The sequence below is a fragment of the Lipotes vexillifer genome, unplaced genomic scaffold (genome assembly GCF_000442215.2).
Source record: "Lipotes vexillifer unplaced genomic scaffold, Lipotes_vexillifer_v1.1 scaffold1094, whole genome shotgun sequence".
NCBI lineage: Eukaryota > Metazoa > Chordata > Mammalia > Artiodactyla > Lipotidae > Lipotes > Lipotes vexillifer.
Window position 1 is genome coordinate 2,613,089 of NW_006792775.1, and position 13,575 is coordinate 2,626,663.

General features: G+C 51.3%; 1 protein-coding gene across 1 annotated transcript in view; it reads right to left on the reverse strand.

Annotated features, from left to right (window-relative positions):
• The window catches only part of NADSYN1 (NAD synthetase 1), a 36,264-nt gene that overhangs the window by 12,297 nt on the left and 10,392 nt on the right, over positions 1-13,575 (reverse strand). The window contains exons 6-9 of the mRNA XM_007465965.1: positions 5,858-5,909; positions 2,958-3,046; positions 2,666-2,783; positions 1,781-1,912 (exon numbers count right to left, since the gene is read on the reverse strand). Coding sequence (XP_007466027.1) covers positions 1,781-1,912; positions 2,666-2,783; positions 2,958-3,046; positions 5,858-5,909 — 391 coding nt within the window. The remainder of the gene's footprint in view (positions 1-1,780; positions 1,913-2,665; positions 2,784-2,957; positions 3,047-5,857; positions 5,910-13,575) is intronic.

The window sequence follows — 13,575 nt, forward strand, 5'->3', positions numbered from 1 at the left end:
CCCACCTGCCAGTCAATCCTGCCACCAGGTGCCTGTGGTTCTGACGTTTGGCTGAGTGTTTTGGCCAAACCGACGTGCACTGAAGCATGTTTGGAGCAGATTAACACCCATAGCCACCTGCACGGGTTTCATCTTCCCCTCCAACGCCCTTCCGTCTTTAACATGGTTAATACTGAACAACAGGACGCCTTTGGGGACGCAGCCATTTGGAAAGCAAGGTCTGAGGGACCACGATCAGGACGACTTTTGCTGGGAGACGGAGTGTTCCCGCTGCCGGGGCCCAGACTGCCAAACCTCGGGCTTCCCTCTGGGCAAGAAAACACCATGGGATTCTTTTCAAAGTTCCTTTCCTCGGTCCATTTTGAAACCGAAGTTTGGTTTCATAACCACTTCCTTGCCAACAACCCCAAGGAGATTGTGGAAGGCAAGAAACATCACCTCATCTGCGTGGATGCCAAGGAGGTGAAGCAACAGAAGTTACAACAGAGGGTCCTGTAGACTTTCTTATTCTGTGACACCGCTTGCCTTTTGCTCCGGCAGAGCAATCCCCGGCGACTTTTTTTTTTTTTTTTTGCTACCACCTGCCTCTGTGAACGAGCATTTCCAACACTTGTTTCCAAAAAAAATCCAAGTTGGATCCACAGACAAGATGTGCGATGCCACATGAAGCCTGTACTGACCGTCTGAGCCCAGTAAAAGTGACCCTTCCCGGCAGCACTGAAAGTTATGTTGTGTTGCGTTTGCAGAATTGGAATCTATTCCCATTTTGGGGGCAGTAACAGCCATTTTCCTTCTTGGGTGCTTAAAAAAAAAAAAAAAAAAAAAAAAAAAAAAAAAAAAAAAAAAAAAAAAAAAAAAAAAAAAAAAAAAAAAAAAAAAAAAAAAAAAAAAAAAAAAAAAAAAAAAAAAAAAAAAAAAAAAAAAAAAAAAAAAAAAAAAAAAAAAACCAACAGGGAGAGCCACACGATTCTGTACAAGCACCTTTTCATCTCGTCTTATTCTCTCTGTAAAGGAAAGTAATGTCCAATCCCATGGGAAAGCTCTGCACCCACGTTAATGTGTTTTCAGAAGCAGAGGGTGTGCAGTTTTCATATATGTGGCTCCAGTGAGGTTACGACAACGTTGGGGGGACGTGCCCCCCCGCGCCCCCAGCTGGTCATCAGTCCAGTGAGACCGGGGCACCCCCCAGAACGAGGAGAATGGGGGTCTCCAATGCTGCTTCCAGAACCCGCGGGGCAGGGCCCACAGGGAACGTATGCTGCCTTGACCTCTGGGGAAAACCCCCCTAATGGCCCACCTGCAAGCCCCCTCCTGGATCCGCCCCCACGGTCGGGCTCCGCTCTCATCACGGGGACCAGGCGCGGGGCCTGCTCATTCCTGAGGACTGGCTCCAGTTCCCCGCCAGCCCCGGCTGTGGGATTCTTCAAACAAGCCCACCACATCCTCCCGGGAACCAGCGGTCACCCCTCTTGCCACGACAAAGCCCGCTCCTGCAGCTCCTGGCCTCTCCCTCAGCTCCAAGTGCAGCCTTGGGGGGACCCTGCAGGGCACGTGGGGCTGATAAACTGCCGGGGACCCCATCCGTCCAGCATGCTGTGCGGGCGGTCCTCGTAACCTCAGGGTGAGAATCCCTCCCGAACCAAGGAGGTGAAGAGGAAGCAATCAAAACCAGCAGGACCCACCACGGGGGCCACGTCAGAGCCCCCGTCATGCGGGAGAACAGAGAACACAGCCCCTGACCCAGAGACCCTCCCGCCATTGCACGCGGGCTGGTTCGTACCACGTCGTCCAGAGAGAACTGGGACCCCTGGGCAAAGATGCTGCCGTTCATGGCTATCAGGGCACAGCCGTCGTAGTACAGCCGGTCCCCGTCACAGCCCTTCTGATTGGCCAGCAAGTAAATCCCGCCGTTCTGGAAAATGCAGGGGACGGCAACGGTCAACTGTGGTCCGTCACCCTCACCCTCCTCCGGCCCAAACACACGAAGCTTCAGACCCCCCTGCGACTGTGTCATAATTAGCCCTCCACCCCAGCAAGAAAATGTGCGCCTCCAGGGAATGTCCGCAGCTGTGGCGCTCTCGGCCTTCCAAGGTACCAGGCATCACACGAATCATCCATTCTCGCCTCCCAACTACCCTTCAAGGCAGGCGCTGTCACCTCCAGCAGACAGGAGGAGAGATGCAGCTTCAGAGAAGACAAACCCCCCAGGTCACGAAGCCGAGACTCTGTCCCAGGAAAGGGCAAACGCGGTCCCTGGTGTCGCGCTGCCAGCAAGAGGGGCGAACTCATGGGCGCGCCCCGCGCCTCGTTGTAGTGCCAACGGGCATCCTGGTTCCCGGTCACCATGTCACTCGTCCTGAGACCAGTATGATGGTCAAGAGCCCAGATGGCTGGGGTGTGAGCCCAGGGGCCACTTGACCGCCATGTACTGAGTGTCCTGCTCCAAAGAGCAGAGGTGTCAACAGCGCCTGGCCTGTAGGGCAGTTTTGAGGGTTAAATGAGGTCAGGCAAGTGGGGCCCGGGAAGGGGAGTCACGCACACCGATCAGCTGCGGCTGTAGCACCGAGAAGCACCGAGCATCCTCACACTCATGCCCCGCCCAATGCTGGGCGCTGGGGTCACAAGTGTGAGACAGACATGCTCCAGCATCCCCGCCGCCACCTACCTTGGTGGTGGCCACGGTCACCAGGTCCACCCTGGCGTGGGCTTTGCGCAGCACGTGGTGGCTGCCTGAGGCATTGGTGAAGATCTCCACGCCGTCCAGGCCCATGTCCACATGTGGGCTGTGGGCAGAGGAGGGCAAAGAAAAGACACCGGTGTCCCCAACCCACCCTCCCAGCCCCGCAGCTCCCAGGGCATCTCCCCAGCCCCAGGCCATGACGCCAGGATGGCTGCAAACTCCCAATCCTCCGGGGCCCAGCGAGGATGGGATCTATGGCGCAGAGGGCAAGGCTGACCTGTGGGGTGTCCAGAGTTCCTCACAGACCTCACTCCCGATGCACGTGTCCAGGGTGGAGAGGACAGCATCTCCAAAGGGCACGGTTTCCTGGGTCGGGAGACCAGAGCGCTTGAGACACCTTGGCCATCCCGTCTGGGCCATGAATTGAACCAGGACGCCAGATGTCACGCATGAGACTTGCACGAAGGCCACGATTTTGTTTCAAGTACTAATGAATCCTTCCTCGACCCGGAGCATTCCCAGCCCAGGGGCCAGCAGGCATCTCCTCCGCTGACCCAAGGGCCTCAGTCACACCTGGAAGCCGAGCTCTGAGCTGCTACGAGCTTGACTGTGGCTGCAACTAACTGTGACTCGGTTCCTGAAGCTTCCACGGGCCCAGACGGCCAGCGGCAGCAGCATCAGCTGGATGCTCTTTTGACATCATCTGTGCTCCTGGGGGTCCCATCCCCATGTCAGAAACAAATGGACTGAGCTCTTACAAAGTTCACGCCAGCTGACGGGTCATCCAGCCCCTGAACGGCAGGGCTGGGGCAGGACGCAGGGTCCCTGTGTCTCTAGGAGTTACGTTCGTGTCCCCCGAGGGGTGGGAGCTTCCAGGGCAGGGACGGAGCTGCCCCTGAGGCTGCCGCACCGGTCTGAGCAGTCACTGAGATGAGCAAGTGCTGACAGGATCACCCGGGCGTGGGGCCCACCTTGGCCTCCTCTCTCGGGGACCAAGTTTCAGCTGCGCTGCCATTTCACTCAGCCAAAAAATCATCCTGGCGGGCCTGGACCGCATCCCAGCACTCTTTGGGTCCCCTGACGTGTGTGTTAGTGAGTTCAACTCCCTTTATCACCAAGGGCAAGAACCGAGGGCAGGCCTGGCGTTTTCTGTTCTGATGCTTCTTGCCACGGACACAGCCCTCAGCCAGAATCCCGAGCTGGCCGTCCCGGGACCACTGCACACCCTGCAACAGGTGCCTCGCATTCCTTACCACAGGGGTAGGGCTGGAATCCTGACCCCATCTTCCTGTGACAAGACCAGGGCTCGTGGCCACAGGGTGATAAACAGAGCATGCAGGGGGGCTCTCAGCGACGGGCCCCTGACCTGAATCACCCAGGTTACAGCAGTTATGGGCTGGCTTTGCCCTGTTTCGTGAAAACTCCCCTGAACTTTGATCCACTTGCACCCAGGGCCAATTTCTGAAACTCGCTCTCAACCAGTGACACCAAGCAGCATCCTTCCACCTGCAGGCGGCCCCCACATTGGTTTAGAGGGGTCAGGATATCAAAGGGTCCTAGAAGAATGAAATGGAGGATTTCTCGCAGCAGGGGGATTGCTGCTGAAATGTTTGTTTCACACACACACACACACACACACACACACTCACTGTGTTCTGGATCACGATGAACTTAAATTGTTCCCACTGCTGCAACTCGCAGTCAGAAAAGTTTCCAGGTCACGTGGGAGGAGACCAGACCTGGCTGAGAGCCCCTGTCCCCAACCTCAGCTGTGCCCAGCACTGACTGCCTCGCGGGAGGCACCAACCCAAGCTGGCCCCTCGGACGTCCTCTCTTAGGGATCAGAACCAGTGCCAGTGACTTAATCTGGCTCCCGAGCAGCGGTAATCTTGGCCCAAGGGCCAGGGAAGTGAGAGGCAGGCGGAGACCCCTGGCATAAAGAGGCAAAGGGTCTGGGGGCTGGTGGGATCAGCGAGAAGGGCACTCCTGTCCCACCCCCCCCCCGATCCATCCCCGAGGTCCAGATGCGTCCCTGCCGACCTGCTCCACTGGGGAGGTTCAGTGTGTCCCCACGAGCCACCTTGAGTGCAACAGTGAGGGGTGCAGAGAATTGGGTGTCATGGGCTAAACTGTGTCCCCGAAATTCATGTGCGGAAGCCTTAAGCCCCAGGACCTCAGATGTGGCTGTGTTTGGAGATGGGGATCTTTAAAGAGGTGATTAAGGTAAAATGAGGTCACTAGGGTGGGGCCCTAATCCAATGTGACTGGTGTCCTTACGAGAAGAGGAGAAAAACACACAGACACACACAGAGGGGCGACCCCGTGAGGACACAGGGAGGAGACGGCCGTCTACACTCCGAGGAGAGAGGCCTCAGGAGGACCCAGCCCTGCCCACACCTGGGTCTCAGATTCCAGCCTCCAGGACTGGAGACAGTGAAGGTCTGTTATTTAAGCCACCCAGGCTGTGGTGCTTGGTTATGGCGGCCTAAACAAACTGATACAATTGGCAACCAGAATGGAAACTCAAGCAGGAGCCAGAGAAATCAGGGCCCCCCCGAAACACCCGCTCTGTGCCCCTGGCACTCAACGCCCCACAGGAAGTGGACAGCACCGGGTCCCAGCTGTCCCACCACAGTAGCTTCCAGGACGAAGGGGATGGTCGAGGCCCCCAGATAAGGCTGCAAAGTCAAAGCTCTTCAGGCCTGGCCAGCCAGGTGCAAAAGATAAGACAGGACAAGACAGATTTCTGATGCTGAGTTTTCACAGAATGAACAGGCAGCCAAGGAAAGTCCTTCATGAGTTTTATAACTAGAAACCCTCCAAACCCGGCTTCTTGGGCAGTCCCTAAGCCTGAGCCCCAGCCCAGCAGGGAACAGCCGGCTGGCGAGGTGGGGCAGGAGCGCCTTCCCCCAGGCTCCCCTGAGCCCTCTACCCCGCTGAGTGAGCCAGAGGAGAGGGCAGGGACAGGACAGGCATCACACAGGGGAAAGGAGGCGCCTGCCATCCCCCCACTCTGCTCCCGGGACCCTCCCCACTTGTTACAGACATCACCCCTTTGTTTGTGCTCCTTACACGGGCCACGGTGATGCCCGTTACTTTGACCCGAAGGGTCCTGCCCCCACGGCCCACCCCAGAGTGACGTCTGACCGAGAACGGGTTTTCTTCTCCGAGACTCACCTGCTTTGTCAGGTCCTGTATCATCCGGGGGAGAAAATATTCCTCTGTTTGCCTGGAAAGGAAACCACCACAGATGTGAGAAGGACCATCTCGGGAAATATGCAGAACGGCACCCAGACGTAGAGCAAAACTCAAAACGAGAGCTTGGAACTGATGAGCTGGCACAGGAACTGTCAATTTAAGGCAAAAAGGCAAGTATCAGGCTACTCCATGAGGCTCCCAGGCCACATGACAGCGAGATGCTTGGTGCTCTCCTACCATTGGCCTGGCTTCCCCACCCTTTTGGAACTGACCAGGACACCATGGGGGCCTTCCTGGGACAGGCCTTCCCCCATAGCCTCTGCGTTAGCTCCTCTCTGAAGCACCTAGATAACAGTAGTTGATGCACATTTCCTGAGTTGTTTTACAGATGTGAACACCCCCCTACCACCACCACCAAATGGAAGAACTACTCAGTGACCATGAACACATAGCCCTGGAGCTATGGTCTCCTGGAGCCTAAGGACTGATCAGATTAACCCCTGTGACACCACCCTGCTGCCTCACCGTCAGCCAGTCTCAGAGAACTGTGCACAAGCTGATCACGTACCCTGCAACACCCTCCTCTCCTGGCCTTTAAAAACGCTTTGCCAAAACCCTTCGGGGAGCTTGAGGCTTCTCAGGGCCTGAGCCACCTCGTCTCCGTGCACGGCCCTGCAAAAAACCTTTCTCTGCTCCAAACTCTGACATTTCAGTTTGTTTGGCCACACTGTGCATCGGGCTCACAAACTTGCATTAACACTTTCATGCACGGCGTCTGAGAGGCATGTCACGGGGATTATCTGAAAAGAAGTCATATTTCCCCACGGAGAAATCCAGGTGGAATTCCTGATCGAAGTTCCTGAATCAAAATGATCACACTGCATGAACCCAACATACGGGGACAAACCGATATCATCGCTGAAGTTATAAACTAACGTTCCAGATTGTATGAGCTGGACAGAGAGTTTAATACACAACTTTAGTACAAGCCATCCCACGGTCTACACTAAAAGGTAGAATTCGAACAATAGATGGTTTCCAAAGCTGACCTCAAATAGGCTGTTACCAGATGCACCATTAAGACATTTAATTAACTAGATTTCTTTTTGCTTTCTTGGAATTCACAAGAACCTTCTGGGAGATTTTAGTAGCTTTTACTTAAGTAAATTTTAAAAGCAGAGAAACTGAGAGGACAATGCTGTTTCTCCCTCACTAATGAAGGGAAAAGAAACTCTAGACGTCCTCTGACCCCCGAGCTGCCTTGGCATCCCATAATGAGCACTCAGTTCACCATCGGTAGGGCTCGTTGATGGCGATGCTGCTGCATCACAATTTGCTTTTTGTTGTTGTTGTTGTTGTTGTTGTTTTTGGCGGTACGTGGGCCTCTCACTGTTGCGGCCTCTCCCGTTGCGGAGCACAGGCTCCGGACGCCATGGCTCACGGGCCCAGCCGCTCCGCGGCACGTGGGATCTTCCCGAACCGGGGCACGAACCCGCGTCCCCTGCATCGGCAGGCGGACTCTCAACCACTGCGCCACCAGGGAAGCCCCACAATTTGTTTTAGAGGGAAGAGCTGCCCCAAGGTTTCTCCCTTCACCCTCGCCTCTCCCCTCAATTTGCACGAAGATCCATTCAGAACCAGACGCAGGCAAGCCCACCAGGGAACGATGCAGGTTCACCTTTGCTCCTCCCCACGCCCTGCTCCAAAGCCAACCTGCACCTAGCGGATGGCTCGTGAGGTCCGCACAGTTCATTAAAGAGCCAGAGCATCAACGATAAACCCTCCGGATCGGATCGGCAGTGAGTCATTCCAAGCTGGCTTCACGCTGGCCCGCCCCGTCTTTCCAGCTGCCTCCACACCTGAGCCCCTCCTGCTCTGCACAGCTCCTCCAATGGGCTGTTCTTCCTCAGCGAACATCCCCTGGAGAAACCCTAGCAGCATATTTCTGCCGAGAAACCACTCCCGGCCATGCTAATTTCAAGTCTTTTCTGGCCCCCTGGGAGCTACAAGAGCCCCCCCCCCCCAACACCCCCGTCTTGCTGGACTCAGATTTGGGGCATCCACCTAAGAATCTAATGAAAGTGAACCTAGATTCTTAAGCTCTCTGCAGTCAAGAACTGGGCCTTTTATATGTTTTCCTACAAAAGCCTGAAATAGCATCTTGAAGCTGTGACGGACTCGTTACTAAAGCAGGGACACAGTGACACAACCATTTTCTTGTCACCATTTTGGCACAACTCCCGAAGGGTAAAAACTCTGTTTTGTTTTTTAACTGTACCAGAATGAAAGCTTCTGGTTCCAGCTCAATATCCACTGCCACCCTTTCTACAGGCACCATTAAATGAGTGATGGTCTGAAAGGATTCAACATTTCAACATTAGAAATGGAGAAAAAAGAAAGTGAACTAGAGATCTATACTGGCATAGAGTTAGAGACGACAGAAGCCAATGCAAGATAGCAAAGATAATCAGACAACAGAAGATAAAAAGTGAGCTCACAACTAAGAAAATAATTTGAAAAATTAAAACATTTGAAGATATGAAAACACATTAGGTGCATCAAAGAACAGAACAGATAGGGAACCCTTGGGTACTGTTGGTGGGAATGTAAATTGGTACAGCCACTGTGGAAAACAGTATGGATGTTCCTCAAAAAACTAAAAATAGAGCTACCATATGATCCAGCAATCCCAATCCTGGGCATTTATCTGAAGAAAACAAAGACATAATTTGAAAAGTTAAATGCACCCCAATGTTCATAGCAACACATTTACAATAGCCAAGACATGGAAGCAACCTGTGTCCATCAACAGATGAATGGATAAAGAACATGTGATACATATACACAATGGAATATTACTCAGCCATAAAAAAGAATGAAATTTTGCCATTTGCAACATTGTGTATGGACTTGGAGGGCATTATGCTTCGTGAAATAAGTCACATAGAGAAAGATAAACACTGTATGATATCACTTATATGTGGAATCTAAAAAATAAAACCAGTGAATATAACAAAAAAGAAACAGACTCACAGATATAGAGAACGAACTAGTGGTTGCCAGTGGGAAGAGGGAAGCTTGTTTCAGAAGCTGATCACAGGAATCTCTCTTTGGATGAAAATCAGAGGCCCCATGACCTGTAACCAGGGATTATACATACTAAAAAAGTCATCATTTCGGGCTTCCCTGGTGGCGCAGTGGTTGAGAGTCCGCCTGCCGACGCAGGGGACGCGGGTTCGTGCCCCGGTCCGGGCCTTAACAACTGTGTACCAAAATGCTACCCAAAGGGCTGGTCCTGGTGAAATAAGGAGCTTATGCCAGAACATAAACTAAATGCACCACCACTTCTTTCGTTGACAGTCTTGCTACCAAAAAAAAAAAAAAAAAAAGTCATCATTTAAAGGACTCTCTCTCCAACACCCACCCCAGGATGAGAAGAAAACAGCAGTTGTAGACAGCTGACCCAAGAATCTGGACCAGACCCATTCTACTAACTCAACTTACTGTTTACCAAATATTTGTCTCCCCATCAACATTAAAATTATTGTTTTACTTCTAACCATACCTTTGCCCCCAAAGTTCGGATGGGAAGAAAATTCTCTAGTGAAGTTGTCACAGAGTATAAGTACTCGTGACATGTACCAGTGCTTGCTTTAAGTCTACTGCTGAAAGCACATGTAAAATGTTTCTGTGACAATTCAGTATAATTGATAAAATGTATAGCCTATAAAAGGTTTCCTTGCTAGCATACTTCTGTGCTTGTTCACTGAGTCTGATTAGTTTCCCCAACATGGATAACTAGGCGTGTATATTTGTTTATATCTATATCAAGCTGACCTAGCACCGAGTGATAAGATAGACCCATAGCAGGCAGCAACCACCCTGGCATCGAGGGACAAATATTTTGATCATAAATGCTTTTTTTTTTTTTTTGCTGTACGTGGGCCTCTCACTGCTGTGGCCTCTCCCGTTGCGGAGCACAGGCTCCAGACGCGCAGGCTCAGCGGCCATGGCTCACGGGCCCAGCCGCTCCGCGGCATGTGGGATCCTCCCGGACCGGGGCACGAACCCGTGTCCCCTGCACCGGCAGGCGGACTCTCAACCACTGTGCCACCAGGGAAGCCCATAAATGCTTTTTATCAAAAGATCTGCAATCAAAAGGGGAAAATGATGGAGGAAATTTTCACAGGTTGAGGTATGGGGAAGTCATTCTGGCTTATACATGATTTAACTTAAACTTTATACTAACCAGAACGACCTGTTTTGTGGCCTATCAAACATGCATTGTACATCTGTTTTAACCACTGAGGAAAAGAGTGTATTCAAAAATCAAAATAGAGTAACTGTGGTTCAGGCATCCAAAACAGAGCTGGATGGCCATTGTGGGTGTGGTTTCAGACATGCTCCAGTATTACTGAGAACTTGAATTTTCTGAACTGTATCAGACTCAAGGACACCACCAGCTGTTCTCAAAACAGTATCTGCTGGCTGCCAATTGCAAACTTATGGCCTCAAGGTCTCCTCTTGTAACTATGAGATCTTTTACTTTAGGAGTAGCAGCAAACGAGACAGCTCAAGCCATAGCTTCCCAGCAGAGGGCTCTAGATTCTTTAGCCAGAAGGCTACTAGACAATAAAATTGCTTTAGATTATATTTTAACAGAAAAAGGGGGCATGTATGTAGTGGCCAATAGTTCCTGCTATGTCTGTATTAATATCACATCAGAAGTTAAAACCTATTTAGATAAAATCAGACAAAAGGCAGCTTGGCTCCAACAAACGTCATCCCAAAACCTGGATTTGATCCCTTAAGAAATATCTTCTAATGGATCCCAGCAAGAATAAGGTCTATGTTTGAGGGACTGGTTAAACTAGGTATTATCGTTTTGTGTTTGCTAGGATTTATATCCCTTTTTGTCATAACTCTCCACTTGCTGTTTGTCTTGTATCCTTAAGCCCAAAGTCTTGGCCTCATCTTGGGATTTGTGAGTATTTGCAATCAAATTCGAAACGGCTTCGTTCCTCAAAACTTTGTTAGGCCTACATCCCTCTTTAGTAGGAAGCAGCCAGAGTGGTCATGGCCCCCTTTCCTCAAGACTGAGGAATGATTAGAAGGTTGGGGGGACTGAAACCATGCCCCCTAGAGTTAACACAGTTAACAGAAGCTGACGGCTAAAAGGAATTCTTGAGCTTGTCTTGCAGAGCAGCAGGTTGGGGAACAGCTTGTGAAAACCCCTCTGCTTGTAAACCGCCTTTACTGACATAGCTCGCTTTAGTTACTTTTTTCTTTTCTTCCTCTCTTTAATTGAATACGCTCCCAACTTCACGCAGCCCAGTTGTTTTACAAGACCGTGGAGGTTGGCTCATTGGTTACCAGGGAAACCAGCAAAGGGGCATGTCCCTTACCGCCCCTCTGATAAACTGTCATAGATAGTTCTGATCTAAAGATTAGGACAGTCGTCACTAGCTGAGGCCAGGGGGCAAGTATGCAGGCATTTACTGATTAGGCTCTATGACCAAGAGGGAAGGTGAGTCAGGTGAGTGGGGTGTAGGTGAGGCAGGGACTGGTCCCTGCAGGGATGTACAGAGAGCCAAGAGGGCAGCCATCTTGGGTGGCCTGACTGCACAGCTGCAAACCTCAGCATCTCAGCATTTGGTTTGCTGCATGTTGGACAAATGGATGTGTCCAGAGTAACGGACTTGTGATTGGCATCTTAAGTAGGGTCGGGGGCAGTTCAGGGGGCACCTCCAGGTAGACCTACCTGGGGGCACCTCCAGGTAGACAGTATCAGCACTGAGTTCACTGCCTGGTGGTGGTAGAATCGTAGAAAGCTACTGGATGCTGAGTTTCAGCAAATGAGTGACTGACAGGGGAAGACAGTCATCTAGGAGGCTGAGCAAACCCAGGAGGGAAGAGAAGTCCCAGAGAACTGTGACAGGGAGCGGGTGCCGGCTGTGCAGCCAGCCTGGGGGACAATAAGCAGACTGGGGCAGGAAGTGCCTGTCTGTCTGCGGGAGGGGTGTTGGGCGAGAACAGAGATTGAAAGCAAAGGAACTTGACGCTGGTCGACTCCAGGCAGGAGAAATGAGCGAAGAAACACGGATTCAGAACACAATCTGCGGCTCAGTTGTGAACGCAGATATCGGCCGATCGTGAAACACTGAGCTGTGACTGGTTAGAGAGAAACAGCAAGCCCCAAATGGAGTCATCTGCCCCCAGACAGGAAACCAAGACTTAACTGCAGTTTCAACCTCTAAGAACAGTCAGTCTGACGTCCTGATCACAGTGGGGAGGCAGGCTCTGCACGATGAAGACCCTGCTGTTACTATTCACAAGAGCCAAGACATGGAAACAACCTAAATGTCCATCGACAGATAAAGAAGATGTAGTATGTGTATGCAATGGAGTATTACTCAGCCCTGAAAAAGAATGAAATGATGCCCATCTGCAACAAAATGGATGGACCTAGAGATGATCGTACTAAGTGAAGGAAGTCAGACAGAGAGAGACAAATACCACATGATATCACTTATATGTGGAATCTAAAATATGACACAGGCGAACCTACCTAGGAAAGAAAAACAGACTCACAGACATACAGAACAGACTTGTGATTGCCAAGGGAGAGGGGGGTGGGGGGAGGGAAGGACTGGGATTTGGGATTAGCAAATTAGACTGTTACGTACAGAATGGAGAAACAACAAGGTCCTGCTGTACAGCACAGGGAACTCTATTCAATATCCTGTGATAAACCATCATGGAAAAGAATATTAAAAAAAAAAATATATATATATATATATATATATATATATAAAACGGAATCACTTTGCTGTACAGCAGATATTAACACAACATTGTAAATCAACTAGACTTCAACTAAAAAAATAAAAAGATGCTGCTTACTGCTCCCTCCGATTCAGAGGAGGGCCTGGCCTGAAACTATCCTAACGTTTCTCTCGCTAAACACCTTCTTGTCCTGCCCTTCTTCTGCCTATGAAAACCTTCCACTGTGTCCAGCCCCTTCTGTTTACTAGTGGGAGGCTGCCCGGTTCCTGAATCATTGAATAAAGCCAATTAGATCATCAAATTCACTCGATGAATATTTGCTTTTTTCAACAAACTTAACCAGAAAACTGTGAAGTGCCCATGTTAGGAAGGAGAGGTCAGAGAACCTAACAGTGAGGGGCTGAATTGTGTGCCAAGTCCTGTCCTTCCAGAGCAGGAGGCCACGAAATGGCAATGTTTGCACATGAGTTAGAAATACCAAGGCGGGGGCTTCCCCGGTGGCGCAGTGGTTGAGAGGCCGCCTGCCGATGCAGGGGACGCGGGCTCCTGCCCCGGTCCGGGAAGATCCCACACGCCGCGGAGCAACTAGGCCCGTGAGCCACAACTACTGAGCCTCCGCGTCGGGAGCCTGTGCTCCGCAACGACAGAGGCCGCGACAGTGAGAGGCCCGCGCACCGCGATGCACAGTGGCCCCCGCTCGCCACAACTAGAGAAAGCCCTCGCGCAGAAACGAAGACCCAACACAGCCAAAAAAAAAAAAATTAATTTAAAAAGAAAAGAAAAGAAAAAAAAAGAAATACCAAGGCGGAACCCAGAGGCTACAGGAGAAAGGAGAAATATGGAAAATGGAAATGGACAGCTATAGGGAGCAGGGCTTGGAGACGGGGCAGATTGGGGGGGGGGGGGGGGGG